Source organism: Falco rusticolus, chromosome 18 (genome assembly GCF_015220075.1).
Source record: "Falco rusticolus isolate bFalRus1 chromosome 18, bFalRus1.pri, whole genome shotgun sequence".
Lineage (NCBI taxonomy): Eukaryota > Metazoa > Chordata > Aves > Falconiformes > Falconidae > Falco > Falco rusticolus.
The window spans coordinates 5,402,308-5,418,452 of record NC_051204.1 but is presented as its reverse complement, the minus strand read 5'-3'; the positions used below and the strand labels follow the sequence as shown (position 1 = coordinate 5,418,452).

General features: G+C 49.6%; 1 protein-coding gene across 1 annotated transcript in view; it reads right to left on the bottom strand.

Moving 5' to 3' along the window:
- Positions 1–15,808, bottom strand: part of IGF2BP1 (insulin like growth factor 2 mRNA binding protein 1) — a 29,460-nt gene extending 13,652 nt beyond the window's left edge. Inside the window, exons 1-2 of the mRNA XM_037411284.1 lie at positions 15,425–15,808; positions 14,282–14,342 (exon numbers count right to left, since the gene is read on the bottom strand). Of these exons, the coding sequence (XP_037267181.1) occupies positions 14,282–14,342; positions 15,425–15,599 (236 nt within the window). The 5' untranslated portion in view covers positions 15,600–15,808. The remainder of the gene's footprint in view (positions 1–14,281; positions 14,343–15,424) is intronic.
- Between the last annotated feature and the right edge of the window lie 337 nt (positions 15,809–16,145).

The following is a 16,145-nucleotide window of genomic DNA, read 5'->3' as shown; positions in this document are numbered from 1 at the left end:
GGCTGGAAGCACTGACACACTGGCAAGGCAGGGAAGAGCCACATGCCGAACTGACCAGATGATGCTCAAGCAAGGCCAGCGATCCCAATTCCCTCCTCAAACCCAGCACTACTAAGGTCTGAGTCGCACCTAAGCAGAGACAGATATCTGAATATTTTTTTCTGACCCCAGACCTCCCAACCCAGCTCCTCCCAGAGGTGCAGCAGGTCCAGGTCGGACATTCAGAACCTTTGTGGTTTGGAAGAAAAAACTCAATGCGGGACAGAGAGAAACCAACAAAAAGTCTTCCCCTGACTCTGCAAAAAGCCTAAAACCAGAGCTCTGAGATTTGGAGGCATCGCATTTGTTTTGAGCACTAATGTCTCAATGATCAAGAATATTCAATTTGAGCATATAAGTTAAAAAAACACAGATCTGGGCTAGCATTTCCTAGAGTTTGGCAGGTGAGCCCAAAATCAAGGGCATTTTTTTTAAGAGCACTGAATCGTGCTCCCAGCGTTAAGGTCATTACTGCCTTCTCCGCCATGCTGCTCCTCATCACTGGTCCCCGCACTGCAGCATGGCCCAGGTTCACCTTACCCCTCTTGGGCCCGTTGCTTCAAAGCCTGGCTTCGCTGCTGAAGCTGTGACTGAGGTAGATCTGGACTATGAGCTGGGCTGTGACGTGGGACAGGTCCGGCAGTCCCACAGAGCAAGAAAAAAAAAAAAAAAGTGGTAGAATCCCATCAAAAAGCCCCAAACAGTTGCACAGGATGCAAGAGGGATGGAACAGGAAAAGGAGAGCATCCCTTTTCTTGTCCTGGAAAGGGACCCAGCTTGCAACCTGCTCAGGGAACACCAATTCAAACAATGACTTTTTGTTTCTTCCATAAAGAAAATGCAAAGGTCTACCAGGGAACCATCCCCTGCCTCCAAAACACCTTCTCCCACCAGACCTCAACTTAAATGTCACCAGTGAAACAAACCCTCAAACTCTAACACCCTTTATTCTAAAAGCATCTTGTGCTATTTCGAGCTGCCACCCTCCTTCCTTCCAACCCCAGCGACCCACCTGCCCTCACATCTTAAGTCCTCGTGAAGAAACAGCTTCTCTATAACCACGCACCAGTGAAAAGCCTCCATGGTCAGTGGGCACTGCTGGCTGGGGGACCTGGCCAGGGCAAGAGAGGCGAGTCCCAGCTGCGCCTGTGCACAGCGAAGCCAGAGCTGCTGGGTGGCTGATGGGAAAGAGATTTGGGGGTGGAATAAAAAGAAGAGGAGGTCGAGAAAGAAATATGCAAATATGTGTCATGACAAGATTAAAGCAGCAGTAGCAGAAAGAAAAGCAGAGAGAAAAGCGAGCTCATCTGCTGAAAAGAAGTGATCCAAGAGGCCATTCCTGAGGAGATTGGGCCAAACCAACCAAGACATTTGGCTTCTTGCAGTTGGAGGGATGCAGAAATGAACTGGCCTTGGGTTTTGGAGAAATACATCATCCATGCAAGCGTCTTATACAGACCCACTCGCCCTGGCTACCAGTTATCTCTGGCAAGCAAGCATGACATGATTAATCCTTTCCATCAATCATCCCAGCAACCAGAATTTGATCTTGGGCTAATAAATCTGTCTAATTGGTTTCTCCCCATTAGCTCTTTTTCGGAACCCCTTTATACCTGGAGAATCACGCCTAATAATTGATGAGATTTTTTCAAGAAGCTGCTGAGAATGAGTTGTCCACGCACATCCCGTTTGAAAGCCTCGGAGAACTCACTCCTGCTTTCAGAAGAGCTGCTGTATCTCGGGCATGGAGGGAAAGGACTGGTTGATGCTCAGAGCCAGGAAAAATGCTCTGCCACATTCCCTCCTCTACTAAACTGCTGTGCTGCCCTTCAACTCCTCATTTTCCCCACTGATCCTGCGTGGATGGTGCTGGCATGGAGCACATGCCACATCCACCCATGTAAGTGCCACCCTCCGAGAGGAGCCAGTAACTTGGTGCTTCAAAAGATGCAAAAAATCGTGAAGAAATCTCAAACCCCCTTATCCTCAACTTGCCCAGGGGAATACTCTCATCATCCCCCAGCCCTCTGCAGCTAGTCCTTGCCAAAGTCAATACATCAAGTATCTGCGGACAGGACAAGTTTAACAGTAAGTAATAGAGAGGAAAGATGGATGAGTTTTATACAATGCATCCATTTTGCATTATCTTTCCATTCTAATTTGCTGGCTGGTTGCCACGTATTGAAAGGCTCTTTCTGATGCTCTGAACATGTCCCAAAGCCAAGCCCAGCTAAACTCAGTGGGTTCCCACAACCCAGCACCCCAACCCCAAACCTCAGCAGGACAAGCTGCCCCAGACCCCTCCCAGCCACCTCCAGCCACAGGGCAGCTCGGTCCCACCGTGACCCAGCCACCAGCGAGATGTGTTGAGAGATTTTCATCTCTTCAGAAAAACCTAAAATTTCAGTTCTCAAACTGACCTTAAATCAAACCTGACGCCCCAAGTTGGCACAGGCTGGACTACGAACACGCCAACAAATACGAAGCTTAAAGGCAAATCTTCTTGCAGCCCATTCCTCATGGAGAGGTGGCAGAAGTGGGACTTGTTCCTCACCCCATCTTTTACCCACGGACCTCAAAGCACTGCTGAGACCATCACTTCAGAGCACAGCACAAGGCAACAAAACCTAAGGTAGCCAGGCAAGGCAGCATGCAGCATTATCTGTGTGTTCTCACTGCGTCGAAGGGAGCACTGCCCCCTCGGCTCGGCTGTTAGCTTCCCTCCATCCCTGATGCTGATATAAACACCTGAATAAAAGCACATAGAAGATAAAGTATATTTTGCATTTTGGTGCATTGTCCACATGTCAGAGCATCCTCTTTCACCCACTGGGGCCAACTGTGAATAGAAAAGCTCCCAAGCATGGACTTTCACTGAGCCACCTGCCTCCAGGAGCTTCATCAGCCACCGACATCGATGTCCCAATCAGTCCAGTCCCCAGGTCTCCTGCCATCCCCCCCCACATCCAACAACGCACAGCACGGGCACACCAATCCCGCCCTTCGTTAGGTGCTGGGGAAGGGGCTTCAGCCCAGGAACCTCTCACACACTTGTTGCCACGAGAGGGCACCTCTGCCCTCCTCCAGCGCCCAGCATGCATTCCTAACTGGTTTCCAGTGGCTCTGATGGTGCTATGGGCTCAGGGGTGCTTTGAGATGAGTTCAGGCTTTGCAAAGCAGCCAAGTGAAGCTTCGGGCAGCTCCCACACAATCGGTGTCAGCAGGAGCCCCAGACCCCATCAGCACACGCTCTTGAGTGGGTCTTAGACCACTCTAATTTCTCAATAACTAAGCCCCATTACCAGGGCGATTGACAGGTGTCATTCAGATACGTTTGATATAATTTTGCCTAGAGACAGTGGCCAGGGACATAGCTTCATTCGGTATTTCAGCCCCCGGGCAGTGGGGTATTGGCCCTTCAGTGGATGCAGAGCCCTTCAGCGGGGGAAATCAGGAGGGAATCACCACAGCTGAGGGGAGTTGCCAGGCTCCAGGGCCCCAGCCATTTCAGGTGCACGAGCACATGCCAGCACAAGAGAGGAAGAGGAAACAAAACTGTTTGTGACTTCTGAGGGTTTTTCGGATTGAGGTCTGTGGCGGGAGGAGGAGGCGGCAGCACGTGAGGCAGCACAGGGACCAGCGGCTTGGAGGGCTGCTCCGCTGCTCCAGTGCCGGAGAGCGGCACGATGCCGCAGACCCTCGCTCCAGGCAGCTGCACATTTGTCACATAAAACTGGATCAAAACTCGATACAGGAGCCCCCGCATGGGGCTCTGTGCCTGTGGCACCCAGTCTGTTCTAAGCCAAATCAGGTTGAACCAGTGCAGCGAATGCAGGCAGACAAGCCCTTCCAGATCAAAGCAGATGCGTAAAGGGAGAATCCAGAAGTTACAACATGGATTATACTATCTTCTGAACTTGATTCAAGGGTGGAGACCCTTTTGCCAAAACTCAAGTTAAAACTCAGGACCTGCCAGTCCTCCCAGTTTGGGTGGGGAGGGGGCAGGGGGGTCAGACCTCCAGCAGCACAGGCTGCGAGCAGCATGCTTGTCCCCATCATGTCGGGCGCAAATCCCAGCCCAGATGCCGGAGAGGAGCTCCCAAAGCCCCTTCCATCCCTGGCACTGGCATAGGCAGGTCCAGGCAAGGACGACACACAGATCTGCGGCACGTTTGGTGTCACAGCCGGGCTGCGGCTGAGCCCCAGCTGGGTTACAACTGCCGTGTATTTTCCACTGAAAACTGCAAGTGAAATCAAAATGTTTCCACTCTTCTGTCTGAAGAAACAGACTGAGATGAAAAAGTACAAGTGAAGCTTTTTCTTCTTCTTCATCTTCATTTCCAGCATAAATATTAAATAGAAGAACCGAGTCCTTCAACAAATCTGGTTGAAGCCAGACTCCCTTTCTCTTGCATTTCCTCTTCAGAAAGGAGGCAACAGCAAAGCAACACTCTTCTAAGAAAACGTGATCTAGCATTTTCATTGAAAAATGAGAAACTAAGGTTTCTCGCGCCGAGCCCACAAAATCACCCTTTGGGGCAGGAGGAAAGACGCCCACGAGTCCACCGCAGGCAGCCCAGCTGAGGAAGCCAGCGGCATCCACGGAGCCCACAAAGATGCAGCCATGCTCCTCCTTCAGCATCTACTTGGGTTTGGGAGAGGGTTTAAACACCCCCAGCCGCTTCCTTCATCCCACCAGAGCTGGACCAGCAGTGGAGGAGATGTAAAGTTTCCAAACGAGGAAGACATCCTATGTTTGCTAGTCTGGGGCTGGGCTTTTTTAGCCAGGGGTTCATGAATAAGAGAAGAAAAGGAAAAGGTTGAGGGTCGGATAGGACAGGACAGGAGGTGCAAAACAGCAAAGATGGAGCTTTTCTACTCCACTGCCACTCAGCTCGTTACAAAGGCAATAGCGGTGCCGAAGCAAAGCTGTTTAAAGCCCACCGCTACTTTGGCACAGGCAACATGAAAAGCCAGCACAACAAACACAGCAAATAAATTCAACGCACCGTTAGTGAAATCCAGCACAAAGCTGCCCCAATATCTGATCTGGATTTCTTCCGAAGTGAATTCCCCTCAGTCATGTTTGTGCCCTCTCTCCTGTCTGCCTTCCATAAACATTCGCATCGCCAAGTTTTACGGCACGGCAGCAAGTAGCTTTCGAAGTTGCATGAACGAGTATTTGGGGAAACTAAATACCAAATTCGCACTGTGCAAATATTCATCGCAGGCATGCAGGGGTGTGCAGCCAGCAAGGAACAGGAACAATGTCACCAGGCGGATAAAGGCTCACTGGGGGCAAATCTTCATTCACGCTGTAGCTTTGAAAAAGTCACAGATACTCTCTGCCCCCGATAGCTATCACTTATAAAAGTCACAGCCACTTTGCATCTCTGCTGTAAGCAAGAAGAGGCTACAGATGTCAGAGAAATTTGTTGCATTATTAGTTCAGCTGTAACTGAATGCTAAACAATGACTATATAAAGTTCATAGAAAGTTGTATATTTAGGCTCAAATTCAGCACATGCCTCATTTTATCATCGAAGCAGCCCCATTAACTTCAAACGAATGGCTTCCCTGTTTAAAAGCACATCCTGAGGAGGAGCCTTGTGAATCCAAGCCTAAAGGCACAACATTTATACCAGGTCCTTGGCTTCTCACAAAATTACACCCCAACAAGCAGCTCCATAAAAACCTATAGCAGCCACAAGGTCTCCTTCCATAGATCCCAATTTTCTTTTTGCCTTTGCTCATCTGATCCGATTCATTTGTAAATAGTTTTACACCAGATGCTTGAACCACAGGAGGTCACAAAACACACACGAATGTCTTCATAGCAAAGAAAACATATACGCTCACGTATATATGCGTGTACATATAGACACACACACATCCCTACCCACTCAGGTGATTAGTCTGCTTGGATGTGACCAGTAATAACTGAGGAATAATTTGGATCAGACTGATAGCCCTGGTTATAAGGCAGAACTGCAGAGCTCATGCCACCCAGGCAGTGTGGATGTTGAGGATGCAGCACTTCCCGACACCTCACAGGTAAACTTGTTTTAAGGTTGGCTTAAGGTTGCTTGCGATACCTTAACACGGGCATCAGTTAATTCAGGTAGTTCTCTGCAAGCAACACAACCAGGTCTGATCCCACAGCCTTGGATTGTGCACAAGTTTAAGCAAAGCCAGCACTTGGCAGGTGAGAAATGCCACAGAAAACATGGAGCTAGAAAGGGAGAACAGAGCATCTCCAGCATCACTCCATTAGCTCGCTGTTCAGCAGCTCTGTGCCCCTTATTCTGCACCTCATGCACAGCTCCCAACACCTTGTCCACGAACGCTCCCGGAATTCCCAAAGAGTTCGACAAACCTTTTGCCACAAGCACTAAACACAATGGCTCGCAATGCAGCTACGAGCTAAAAAGCAGAGGGACGAGCAACGCCCCTGGACCTGCCAGCCCGTGTCCGCAGCGCCCAGCCCTCCTTCGGGGCAGCAGCTGCCTCCGTGGCATCATTGGGGTGAAGTGGCAGGACCCGGCTGGGGGGGGGGGGGGGGGGGGAGGGGGGGGGGGTGCCAGGAAGGAACTGCTGAAACCTCCCAGGTGTGAGGTGGCAGATCCAAATCTCAAGAAATAAGCAGGAATCCCAACAGACAGATTTTTCAAGAGTGCTCAGCACATCAGGCGCTAATCGCTTCTGAAAACGGAGCTTTTATTTAGACGCTTAAATGCAAGCTGGAAAAATCTGGCTCCAATTGTGGGTGAAAATCTGGCCCTGAGAGCCTTTTTTTCATTATTCTCTTCCCTTTTATTTGGCTCTAGATCACAATTCTCCTGTCTCTTACACTCCAGTCCGGGAGGCTGCTCCCCCAGGATCTCCGCTTTTAACCTTGCAGAAAAAGGAAACTGCAGCAGGACCGTTGTCGTCAGAGTCAAAACTTTCTCCTTTTTGTGCAAATCAATTTCCCTGTAATCTCAAGTGCTGTTTACACATCGCAATACCCCCGGACCGCGCGGGATTTGCATCTTGCCGCGCGCTGCGTGGAGCCCTGCCAGCTCCCAGCGGTTCCCAGCACATGGGGCTGCTGCTGCTTTTATTATAGGTGGACCGTGTTCATAGTATCTTAAATCCAACCTGGTGGATTACTATTCAAAATAAAGCGTGGACCGAGTTCTGCCGGGGATGCCCTGTGGATCAGGGTTTTGTTTTCTCAAACTGGTTTGCTCTGTATGGACCAGACAATTACGGTAGCCAGAAAAGTGTGAAATTTCAGCTCTGACCATGTCAGGGCTCCCAAGTGTCAGTTACAATAAAATAAATGACCCATTTCCTGACGGATCGCGAGGGCTCCTCAGAGACGGACGGACAGATTTTTTTATGTTTGTTTATTTTCTCTTTTTTCCTGACGGGAAGACTGCGCTCCCCTGCTTTTTCACATCAGGAGGTGGGAGCAGAGTAGGGATGCTCTCACCCATGTGCTGCTGCCCTGACAGCGCCCTCCCAGCTGCTCCCATCCCATCCCATCCCCGGCACCATGCCCACTGGCATCCCCTGCTCCCCCCCTGCCGAGCTCTGCCAGCTCCTGGCCCCTGCCTCCAGCCAAAATCTCAACAAACTGTCCCCCCTGCTCTTCGGGTTTTATTAGCCACCTTGGGGAAGCTCCCATGCAGGGGCTGTAAGGGCAGCCGGAGCGGGCTCAGCCCCAGCCAGCAGCACAGGGAGGACGAATGTTTTCCCAAAGCACTTCCCAACTCACGCAGACCACCCTCCAAACAGGCACCAGTACCCACAAGCTGCAGCGATACCAAACACGGCTTGGTTTGCTCTTAAAGTAAAGCCAAAGCCCAGGGAAGGGGACAAGAGTCGGGCAGTGTCCCCTAGGGGAAGGGCTGGCAGGGGCCAGAAACAGGCTGCAGGACCCCAACCCTCCCGAGACCCTTCCCAGAAAGCCCCATCCATTGCTAACTGACCAGAGGAGAAAACCGAGTGGGTTTCAACTAAAGCATGACTTTTCAATCTATATACTTAAAACCATGAAGACCACGCCAGCATCTTCAAGAGCAGGCTACGGGCACCACACATGAACCAATGTGGAACTGGTTTCCACTCCCCTTCCATGGGTTATTCCATCAGAAGCAGAGAACGCAGACAGGTTTTAAGGAAACCAGCTTAGAACAACACCTTACGTTAACTTTCCCACAGCTTCCCAGGGGCACCACCAACACAGGAGCGGTGTAAAACCTCCAGCCTGCGTTGGTCCGAGACATCCACTCTCAGCTCAGGGCAGGACTCGGGTGGGGAGGGACACCCTGAAGTCCCCTTGGCCAACCCCAGCGTTCCCCCAGCACATCCCCTCTGCAGGGACATGGGTCTCAATGCTGCCCAGGCAGAACATCTCACAGTTCACCAGAAAACATGCAAGGATGAGGACAGCCAGACAGAGACACCAGCAACCCCCTTGCAGAAAGAAGGAAAACCTTCCAGCCAAGACCCCTGCAATCCCCCCGGCTTCACAACCTCCAGGATAAACTTGCAATTTTCAGGTAAACCCCAGCAAAGATTTCTGAGCTTAATTCCCCCCAGGGTTCACACATTTACTGGTAATGAGCAGACGACCTGGGAAGGCAGCTGGGATAAATCACCACACACATCTCTGGAGTGGACAAACACCCCCGTGGGTCTGGGCTTCTTGTTTCATAAAGTATAGGTTAAGAAAAAGTTTCCTGGTGAGCAGACAATTCCCTAACTGCCTCTGCAATGCTCCCCGTACCTCTCCCTGCAGCCCCTAGAAGCCATCCCAAGCCAATGCAGGATGCTGTAGGACATCAGCCCTGTCACTGATCCATTTTCTCCTGCATCACTTCTTTTCTTGAACTTTTTAAACTTTGCTGGGCAAATGCATTTTTTAACACCCCCCCGGTGCTCAGTGCAGGACCCTCCTGGATCTTTTCCAGGCTTCAACGTGGGCAGAATAAGAATTTAAAGGTGCACAAAAGGCTCAAAGCCATCAGTCAGCGAGGAGCCTGGCACTGAGAAGGATGGGCAGACCTTGCAAGATACTTCTGCCGGTTACCCCCCAGTATCCTCCAGTTTATCAGGGTCCTTCCGGCAGCTGGGAACCCCTCTCACCCACACCCTCAAAGAGGCAGCCATCAGTGCTGTTCAGAAGGGGGTGATTTTGGAGTGCTCAGCCCTTGCTAAAGTTTTTAAATGCCTGCAGTCACAGCCAAAACGAGAGGTTTCACCTAAAACTTTTGAAAAACTCCTCTCTGGTAAAAAACAAAAAAAACCCAACCCACACCCAAAACCCAAAAAAGACCAGGAAAGTCTCTGCAACCTTTTTAAAAGTTTTTTTTTCCAAAGAAACCTGCAACATCCAGGTTTCAGGCTCCTCAGTTTTTTAGTTTGCTCCTACTCCCCTCCTTAACTTTTGGGAAGGGGGAGACACCAGCATCCCCCAGGCAATTCCCTATGCATCTGCTTCAGCCTCCCACTTCTCCCCATCAAAACTGTTCTATAAAACCAGTGGCATCATTAAAAGAAGCAGAAAAAAAACCCACCACCTTCCGCCAGCATCGATGGAGGTACCTTCCATTCCTAATTCCAGCAAATCTGGAAGGCAGCGGAAAAGCAGGGGCTGGAGCTGGTGACCCCGGCAGAGAAAAGGGGCTGGAGACATTTCCTCCTGCTCCAGCCTGGGGCTGCAAACCCCTTGGGCCAACTTGGGCCATCCCCAGCAGCCTCAGCTCCCCCAAACCCCCCTCCCCAGTAACTCTGGAAAACATTAACATCACTGGGGGCTTGTGCTGGGAGGGGGCAGAAATCTCCATTTTTTAAATTTTTTTTTTTTTTTTTAATTCTGAAAGGTCTCGATTTTCAAAGCGAGTACTTTAACCCCAGCTTCCCCTCGCCATATCTCTGTTTGCTTGTTTTTTTAACCTAAAAGGCAAAGACAGAACCAAATTCAATTGGAGAGGCAGATTCAGCCCCAGCGATTGCCACTGAGGTTCTCTAGGGAATTCAATTTATTATTTTCTTCTGAATCTCAAAAAATCATCAAACTCCACAAAGGGCATCTACATGGGACAGGCTCCATCTTCTATGGGTTCAAAACTTGAAGCTACAGAGTTTCCAGTTAAATTGCAATTTCTTGGGCATATTTGCCACTTATGGCTCCTACGTGGAAAGGGGGAAATAAAGGCATTTCTCTCGCTTCAGGCTGTAAACTGGTAAATATATTCTTTCTCCCAGGTAGGTTAAAATTTACTAAATCATCTCAGTTTCAAACCTCACAGATGAAATCTACTGACAAATTATTAATGACTAATTGAATGGCAAAGTATTTCTGGTTTTTCTAGCTGGAAATCATCAAAACACCTGAATTTCCAAAGAACTACCCTTCTCAGAGGTATAAAACCAGCAGCAGAGAGCTCACAGCTCAAGGCTGGGGGCTCACAGAACTAAAGCAAAGAAGAACTCAAGTTTATTACCCTTTTTGGTAATCAAAAAAGTAGAAACACACCAAATCCCATTAAACTCTACATCCTGAGAAAGGAGCATTCATCCTGCCTTGCAATTTTCAAGCCTTGCAGTAAACAGGGGTGTTGCTAATTTTTGTTAATGATACTATAACTTGTGAGCCAGACCTGGTTTTGGGAGAAGAGAAGGATCTTAAGATTGGACTAAAAGCTTATTTTATCTCAACATTCAAGACAGTGTCTTTCTTTTACATGGAAAAAGAACTACCAAACTTTTTTCAGTTAATTTTCAGACAACCCAACCACCAGGAGGGAGAAAGGCACATTTTTTGATTAATGCTGACAAAGAAAGAAATCACACTCGCTGTGATCAAAAATTTTAAAATATTTCGTTACGAACAATTAATCACACAATTATGCATGCGCAAAAAGAATGGTTCTCTGGTGTGAAAACATTAATTTGAAGCAAAGTCTAGGGGAGAAAAAAGCCAATTTGAAGGTTTTTCCCCATCCATTTCTATGTACTACACTCGATCCTCACATCATTAACAACATTTAATAATTTCCACCTCCGCTCGGGAGCACATGGAGCCTCTAAACCCAGGAGCTGCTCGGGAACAACCTCTCTTTAAAAATACCCTTTTAGTTTTCAGTCTATGGGCTGTTATCAACCCAACTCCCTCTCCCCCCCCCCCCCAATTACTTGGTTTCATTCTCTCTGGTCGACTCACTTCCACATTCCTCATATTTGGAATGTCTGCTTGATGGATTCACTTTTTTCCCCCCTCACCCCTCCTCCTCGCCTCATTCATTCATTCTTTCGACCCCATCGACTTCGGGCTTTTCAGCTTCCCAGTTCCACCCCCCCACAACCAATCCTTCATCTTAAGTAGGAAAACCGAATTTTTTTTTTTCCTTAAAGAATCCTTTTAACCTTCTGAAGAATAAAGCATGCAATAATCTTGAAATTTTTTTTAAAAAATCCTCTTAAGTTTCTCCAAGTTTTTCTACCAAAGTTAAAGAAAAAATAACTCCCAAACAGCAATGAGATCCTTTAAACAAATCTAAACTCACTTTAAACCTCTGGGTTTTTTTAATGAAACGATACATTTATCAGCACTGACTTTTCTTTACAGTCTAATACTTCCAAAGTATTTCGTTAAAATGGTTCCCCACGATCATTAACATAATTTGCAGTGTTAAGTGTTACTTGAAGAATCACTGTAATTAAAACAACTCTAAATCAGTTTATTCTTCTTGGCTATTTTGGTGCAGCAGCTACACACACCAGCCACTCCTTCTTGGGCCATATGAACACACGGAGCATTTTTTAATTTATTTCGATGATGGGTTTAGGTACAGGAAAGATTTTGAAGAAGGCAATCCACCAGCAGGAAAGATTTATTTACAACATGCAATTTCACCAGACACAATCGTTTCCAAAACCATCCCTGATCAGTTCTCCTGAGCATTCCTATTCGCACATTCAACGAGAAGAAAACACAACCAAAAAGCCAACTTTTGTAATTATTATTTCATAAATTAGCTGGGAAGCGCACCAATGCCCATGACTTGTTTTCCCACATTTCTAAAGGGGGAAAAAAATTAATATCAGGTTTGGGGGGGGAGGGGGAGGTTGTTTGGTTTAGATCCCACCAAACTCATCTGATTTTGTCCTCACTGCTCACACTTAATTAACCATTTCCTGTTCTATGTGCCTTTAAACTGGAAAATCCAGTCTTAAAAGCAAGCAGAAAGGGAAGAAGAAAGAAAAAATATGAAGTATCCTTTGAGGCAGCCCCCATATATCTCAAACTTTTTTTTTCTTGGTTTTTTTTTGGGGGGGGGGAGCAAAATACCCCAAATTTCCCCAAAAAAAGCTCATTCGGGGCAAACAACCTGCCAAGTTTACAAGCAGCTGCCAAAAAAGTTGCCTTTTTTATTTTTTTCCCGACACAGAAACACAAACAACTTTTCCCAAAGTGAAACAAAGTAACGGCGGCCCCGGTCCCCCTGCAGCCCCCACCCCACCCCCCCGCGAAAGCTGTTCCTGCCGCTTCAAACGGCACCCGGGGGGGGGGGGGGGGGGGGGAGGCCTCATTTAAACCCCCCCAGCCCCCCAAAAAGGGGTCAGCAGCTAAAAGCGAGGCACAGCACGATTTAAGGAGATCCAGGAGAAATGCAAACCGACCTTCCTTCCACCTATTGTACGGTTCCCCCCCCCCCCCAGCACTTTGAATTCCAGGCACCGGAGGAATAGTCCCATTTCCAGTGAATTTCTCCCCGCGCCTCCTGGGGGGGCGTGAGCGGCTCCCCCCCAACCTACCGATTATCCAGCAGCAGTAAGAAAAAAAATATATATGTTTAGGGTTTTTTGGAGTGTTACTATGTTACCCTTCAGAGGGTAATTGCCTTTGCAACAGCCCCCCTTCACCCACTGCTGTTTAACCCCCAGCAAGTCACCCAACGCCGTAACCAGCACCAGCGCTCACCCTGCCACGAGGGGCTAAAAAATTAATTAATAAGAAGAAGAGTCAAAATCTTGGCTAGGAAATTGTTACACGGATTTGGGTTTTGCTGTTGGGATCAACCCCAAGCAGAGGGAAGCCCCTCTGCCACAGCCAGGGCTGCAAAGTTTGGCAGCTCCCCCACCCCCTACAATGGAAGCATAAAGGGGTGACCCTAAAAAAGGGCTCCCACGCCCCAGCTGAGGGGGGGGGGGCTCAAAAGATGAAGGAATCGGGAGAGTTTGGGGAGGCAGCGTTGGCTTCGCCTCCTCCCTCCGCCCGGGCGTTGAAGTAACCGCCTCGTCACGTGGCCGACGCGGGTTTCGGGCTGCGCGATCCAACGTGGACTATTGGGGTTGGGGTCTCGCTCGCCCGCAGCCCCACAGGCCCCTCCTTGAGCTGGGGAGGGGGGCAAACCTCTGCCAAAAATAAAAGCTCTTGGTATTTCCCAGGTAACCCCCGGCAGGGCTGGGAGCGCGGGGCTGGGGGCTGCTCCAGCGTCCGGCACGCCAGCCCGGCACGCAACAAAGGGCCAAGAAGATGGAGAGGGCCGGGCTGGGCAAGGCCGGCGGCGGCGGGCGAAGCTGCTTGGCAGGTTGAGGGAAACCACCAAGAAACCCGCTTCTTGCCCCAAAATAAAAGTTGCCGCTGGATGGGAGCTGGGCCAGCGCCCCGCGCTCGCTGGGTTTTAAATCACTCCCGGCATGGCACGGGGAGACCGGCCCCATGTTGTTGTTTTTTCCTTTAAGCCCTCACCATCAAATCCCAACAAATTGCACTTTTTTCCAAAAAAAAAAAAAATTATACCTTTTTTTTTCATTTTACGATTCTATTGGAAAACAAAAAAATTTTGCTCATTTCACAGCAGAGGAACAGAGCAAGGCTGGGAAATTCTTCCAGTGCCACAAGTTTGAAAATCCCAATGCCTCAGCCATCCAATCACCTTGGGTGAGCTGCTGGATAATTGTTCAACCATTTCTTTAAAAAAAACAAAACAAAACAAACAAACCAACAAAAAACTTGCTCACAGAGGAAGTTTTCTATTTTTTTTTTAAAAAAAAAAAAAGGAATTAAACGCTGAGCCTCAAAACTGCCTCTCACCTCGCTGGTATCTAAAGCCAAATCACCAACATCTTTAATTTTATATGCACATATTTGGGTATAATTTTTTTGTCTCTTTTATCTTATGTTCAATTTTTTTCCCCCAACAGAAATAATAAAAAAAAAAAAGAAATTAAAACACTGTATTACCTTTGCTTTTTAGGTACTGAATGTTCAATCTCTAGCTGTTTTCCATGAAGCTCCACTTTCCCTAAAAACAAAATGTGTCTGTTTTTGAAAATCTGGGTGGAGTGGTCAGAAAGCTTTGGATAACACACTATCACGTGAAAGCTCACAATTTAATTCAAATTACGATGAACTACGCACAAATACATTTTCCGATTCCTTTACAAGTGCATTTTATTAAATATAAGACTGGCTTCAAATGGGAAGCGGTGGGAGGGAGTGGTGAGTTAGCTGTCTGGACAATGTTCCTTAGGAATATTTAATTCCTTAGTTCATCCTGCTTGGAGTGAAAAAAAATGAGGAATAATATTTTGAGACCAATTCTTTGCCTTTATTTAATTCCGTCTTGTTTAATCCCTGGAAGAAGTCCTTTGGGCTGATTTATTCCCCCCCACACACGCCCCCCCATTAAAAGGCTCAAAAATTGTAACTCCATGGCAGAAATGGATTTCTCTTTGAAAATGGAGTGGGTTTCTTTGCTGCTAGCTTATTACGATGATTTTTTTTTTTTTTTTTGGAGGGGGGAGAAGAAGGGAAGAGCTCGGCGGGAGGCGGGGGGAGCCCGGGCCGAAGGGGGGGGTGGGGGAAATTCAAATATTTTAAAAATTATCTGCTTCCCGGGGAGCTTTTTCTCTCCCTGCGAGCAGCATGGCGACCTTCGCGCTACTCCACACATCACATGCCCCAGGAAACCCAGTTTCAAATCAAAATGGCCAAAGTCCCAGCCCACCCGCCCGTGCCGCGACGGGACCCCCGCGCCGAGCCCTGCCGGGGCGGCCGCCCCGCAACCAGCGGGGCCTGGGGAGGGGGCGGCCCACGCGGGGCGGGGGGCTGCGTGGGGTGGGGGGCCCCTGCTCTTCTCCCCCCAACGCTGGGGGGGGGGGTGTTTTTTTGTGGTTTTTTTTTGAGGGGGGCAGCGCCGGGGAGGGAAAGCGGGTCGCACCCCGCCGCCCGCTGATGCAAGCCCCGACGGGGCGCAACGGAGCGGGGGTGGGGGGCACGGGTTTGGGGGGCGGGTGGGGCTGGAAGCTGGGGGGGTCTGGAGCGTTTCGGGGAAGGGGAGAGGAGGAAGCGGGCGGGGAGGGCAGGCGAGATAACGCCGCTTACCCGAAAAAGTTTCGATGGCTTTCATGGCCCACTGCTCGTCGGGGCAGTCCACAAAGGCATAGCCGGACTTGACCAGGAACTGCCCGCTGAAGGAGATCTTGTGGTCGTTGAAGACTTTCTCCAAGTCGGCCGGAGTCACGTTCTCGTTTAGGTTCCCGATGTACAGCTTGTTCATGGTGGCGGCGGGGGGCGGGCGGGCAGCGGTGGCGGCGCGCCGGGGCTCCGAGCGCGGCTCCCGGGGGGGCTCCACCGTGCGCCCGCGCCGTCGGGCTCCGGCCGCGCTCTGCCGCCCCGCAGCCGGCCGGGGGCTTGGCTTGGGGAGGGGGGGGCTTGTTGTTTTCTTGCCCTTTTTTCCTTGGGTTTGGTTTTTTTTCCTACCCCCCCTCTTTCTTTTTTCCCCCTATTTTTTCCTCTTTTTTTTTTTTTTTTTTTGATGGATTTTTTTTTCCTTTGAGGAGGGGGGCGGCGGCTGCTGGAGGAGGGAGGGGGGGCTCCTAGGGGAGGGGGCGGCTCCGGCGGGTGGCGGCGGCGGGCAGGGCGGTGGCGCCGGCTGCGGGGGCCCCCAAGTCGGCGGAGTGGCACTGGAGTGTCACCGGACGCCTCTCGGCAGCCGGGCACCGCCTCTAAATAAAACCGACCTGGAAAATGAGTGAAAATGTTTGCTGGAGGAAGCCACGTGGTGATGCGGGAGGGCCCGGCCCCCGGGGGGAGGGGCCGGGGG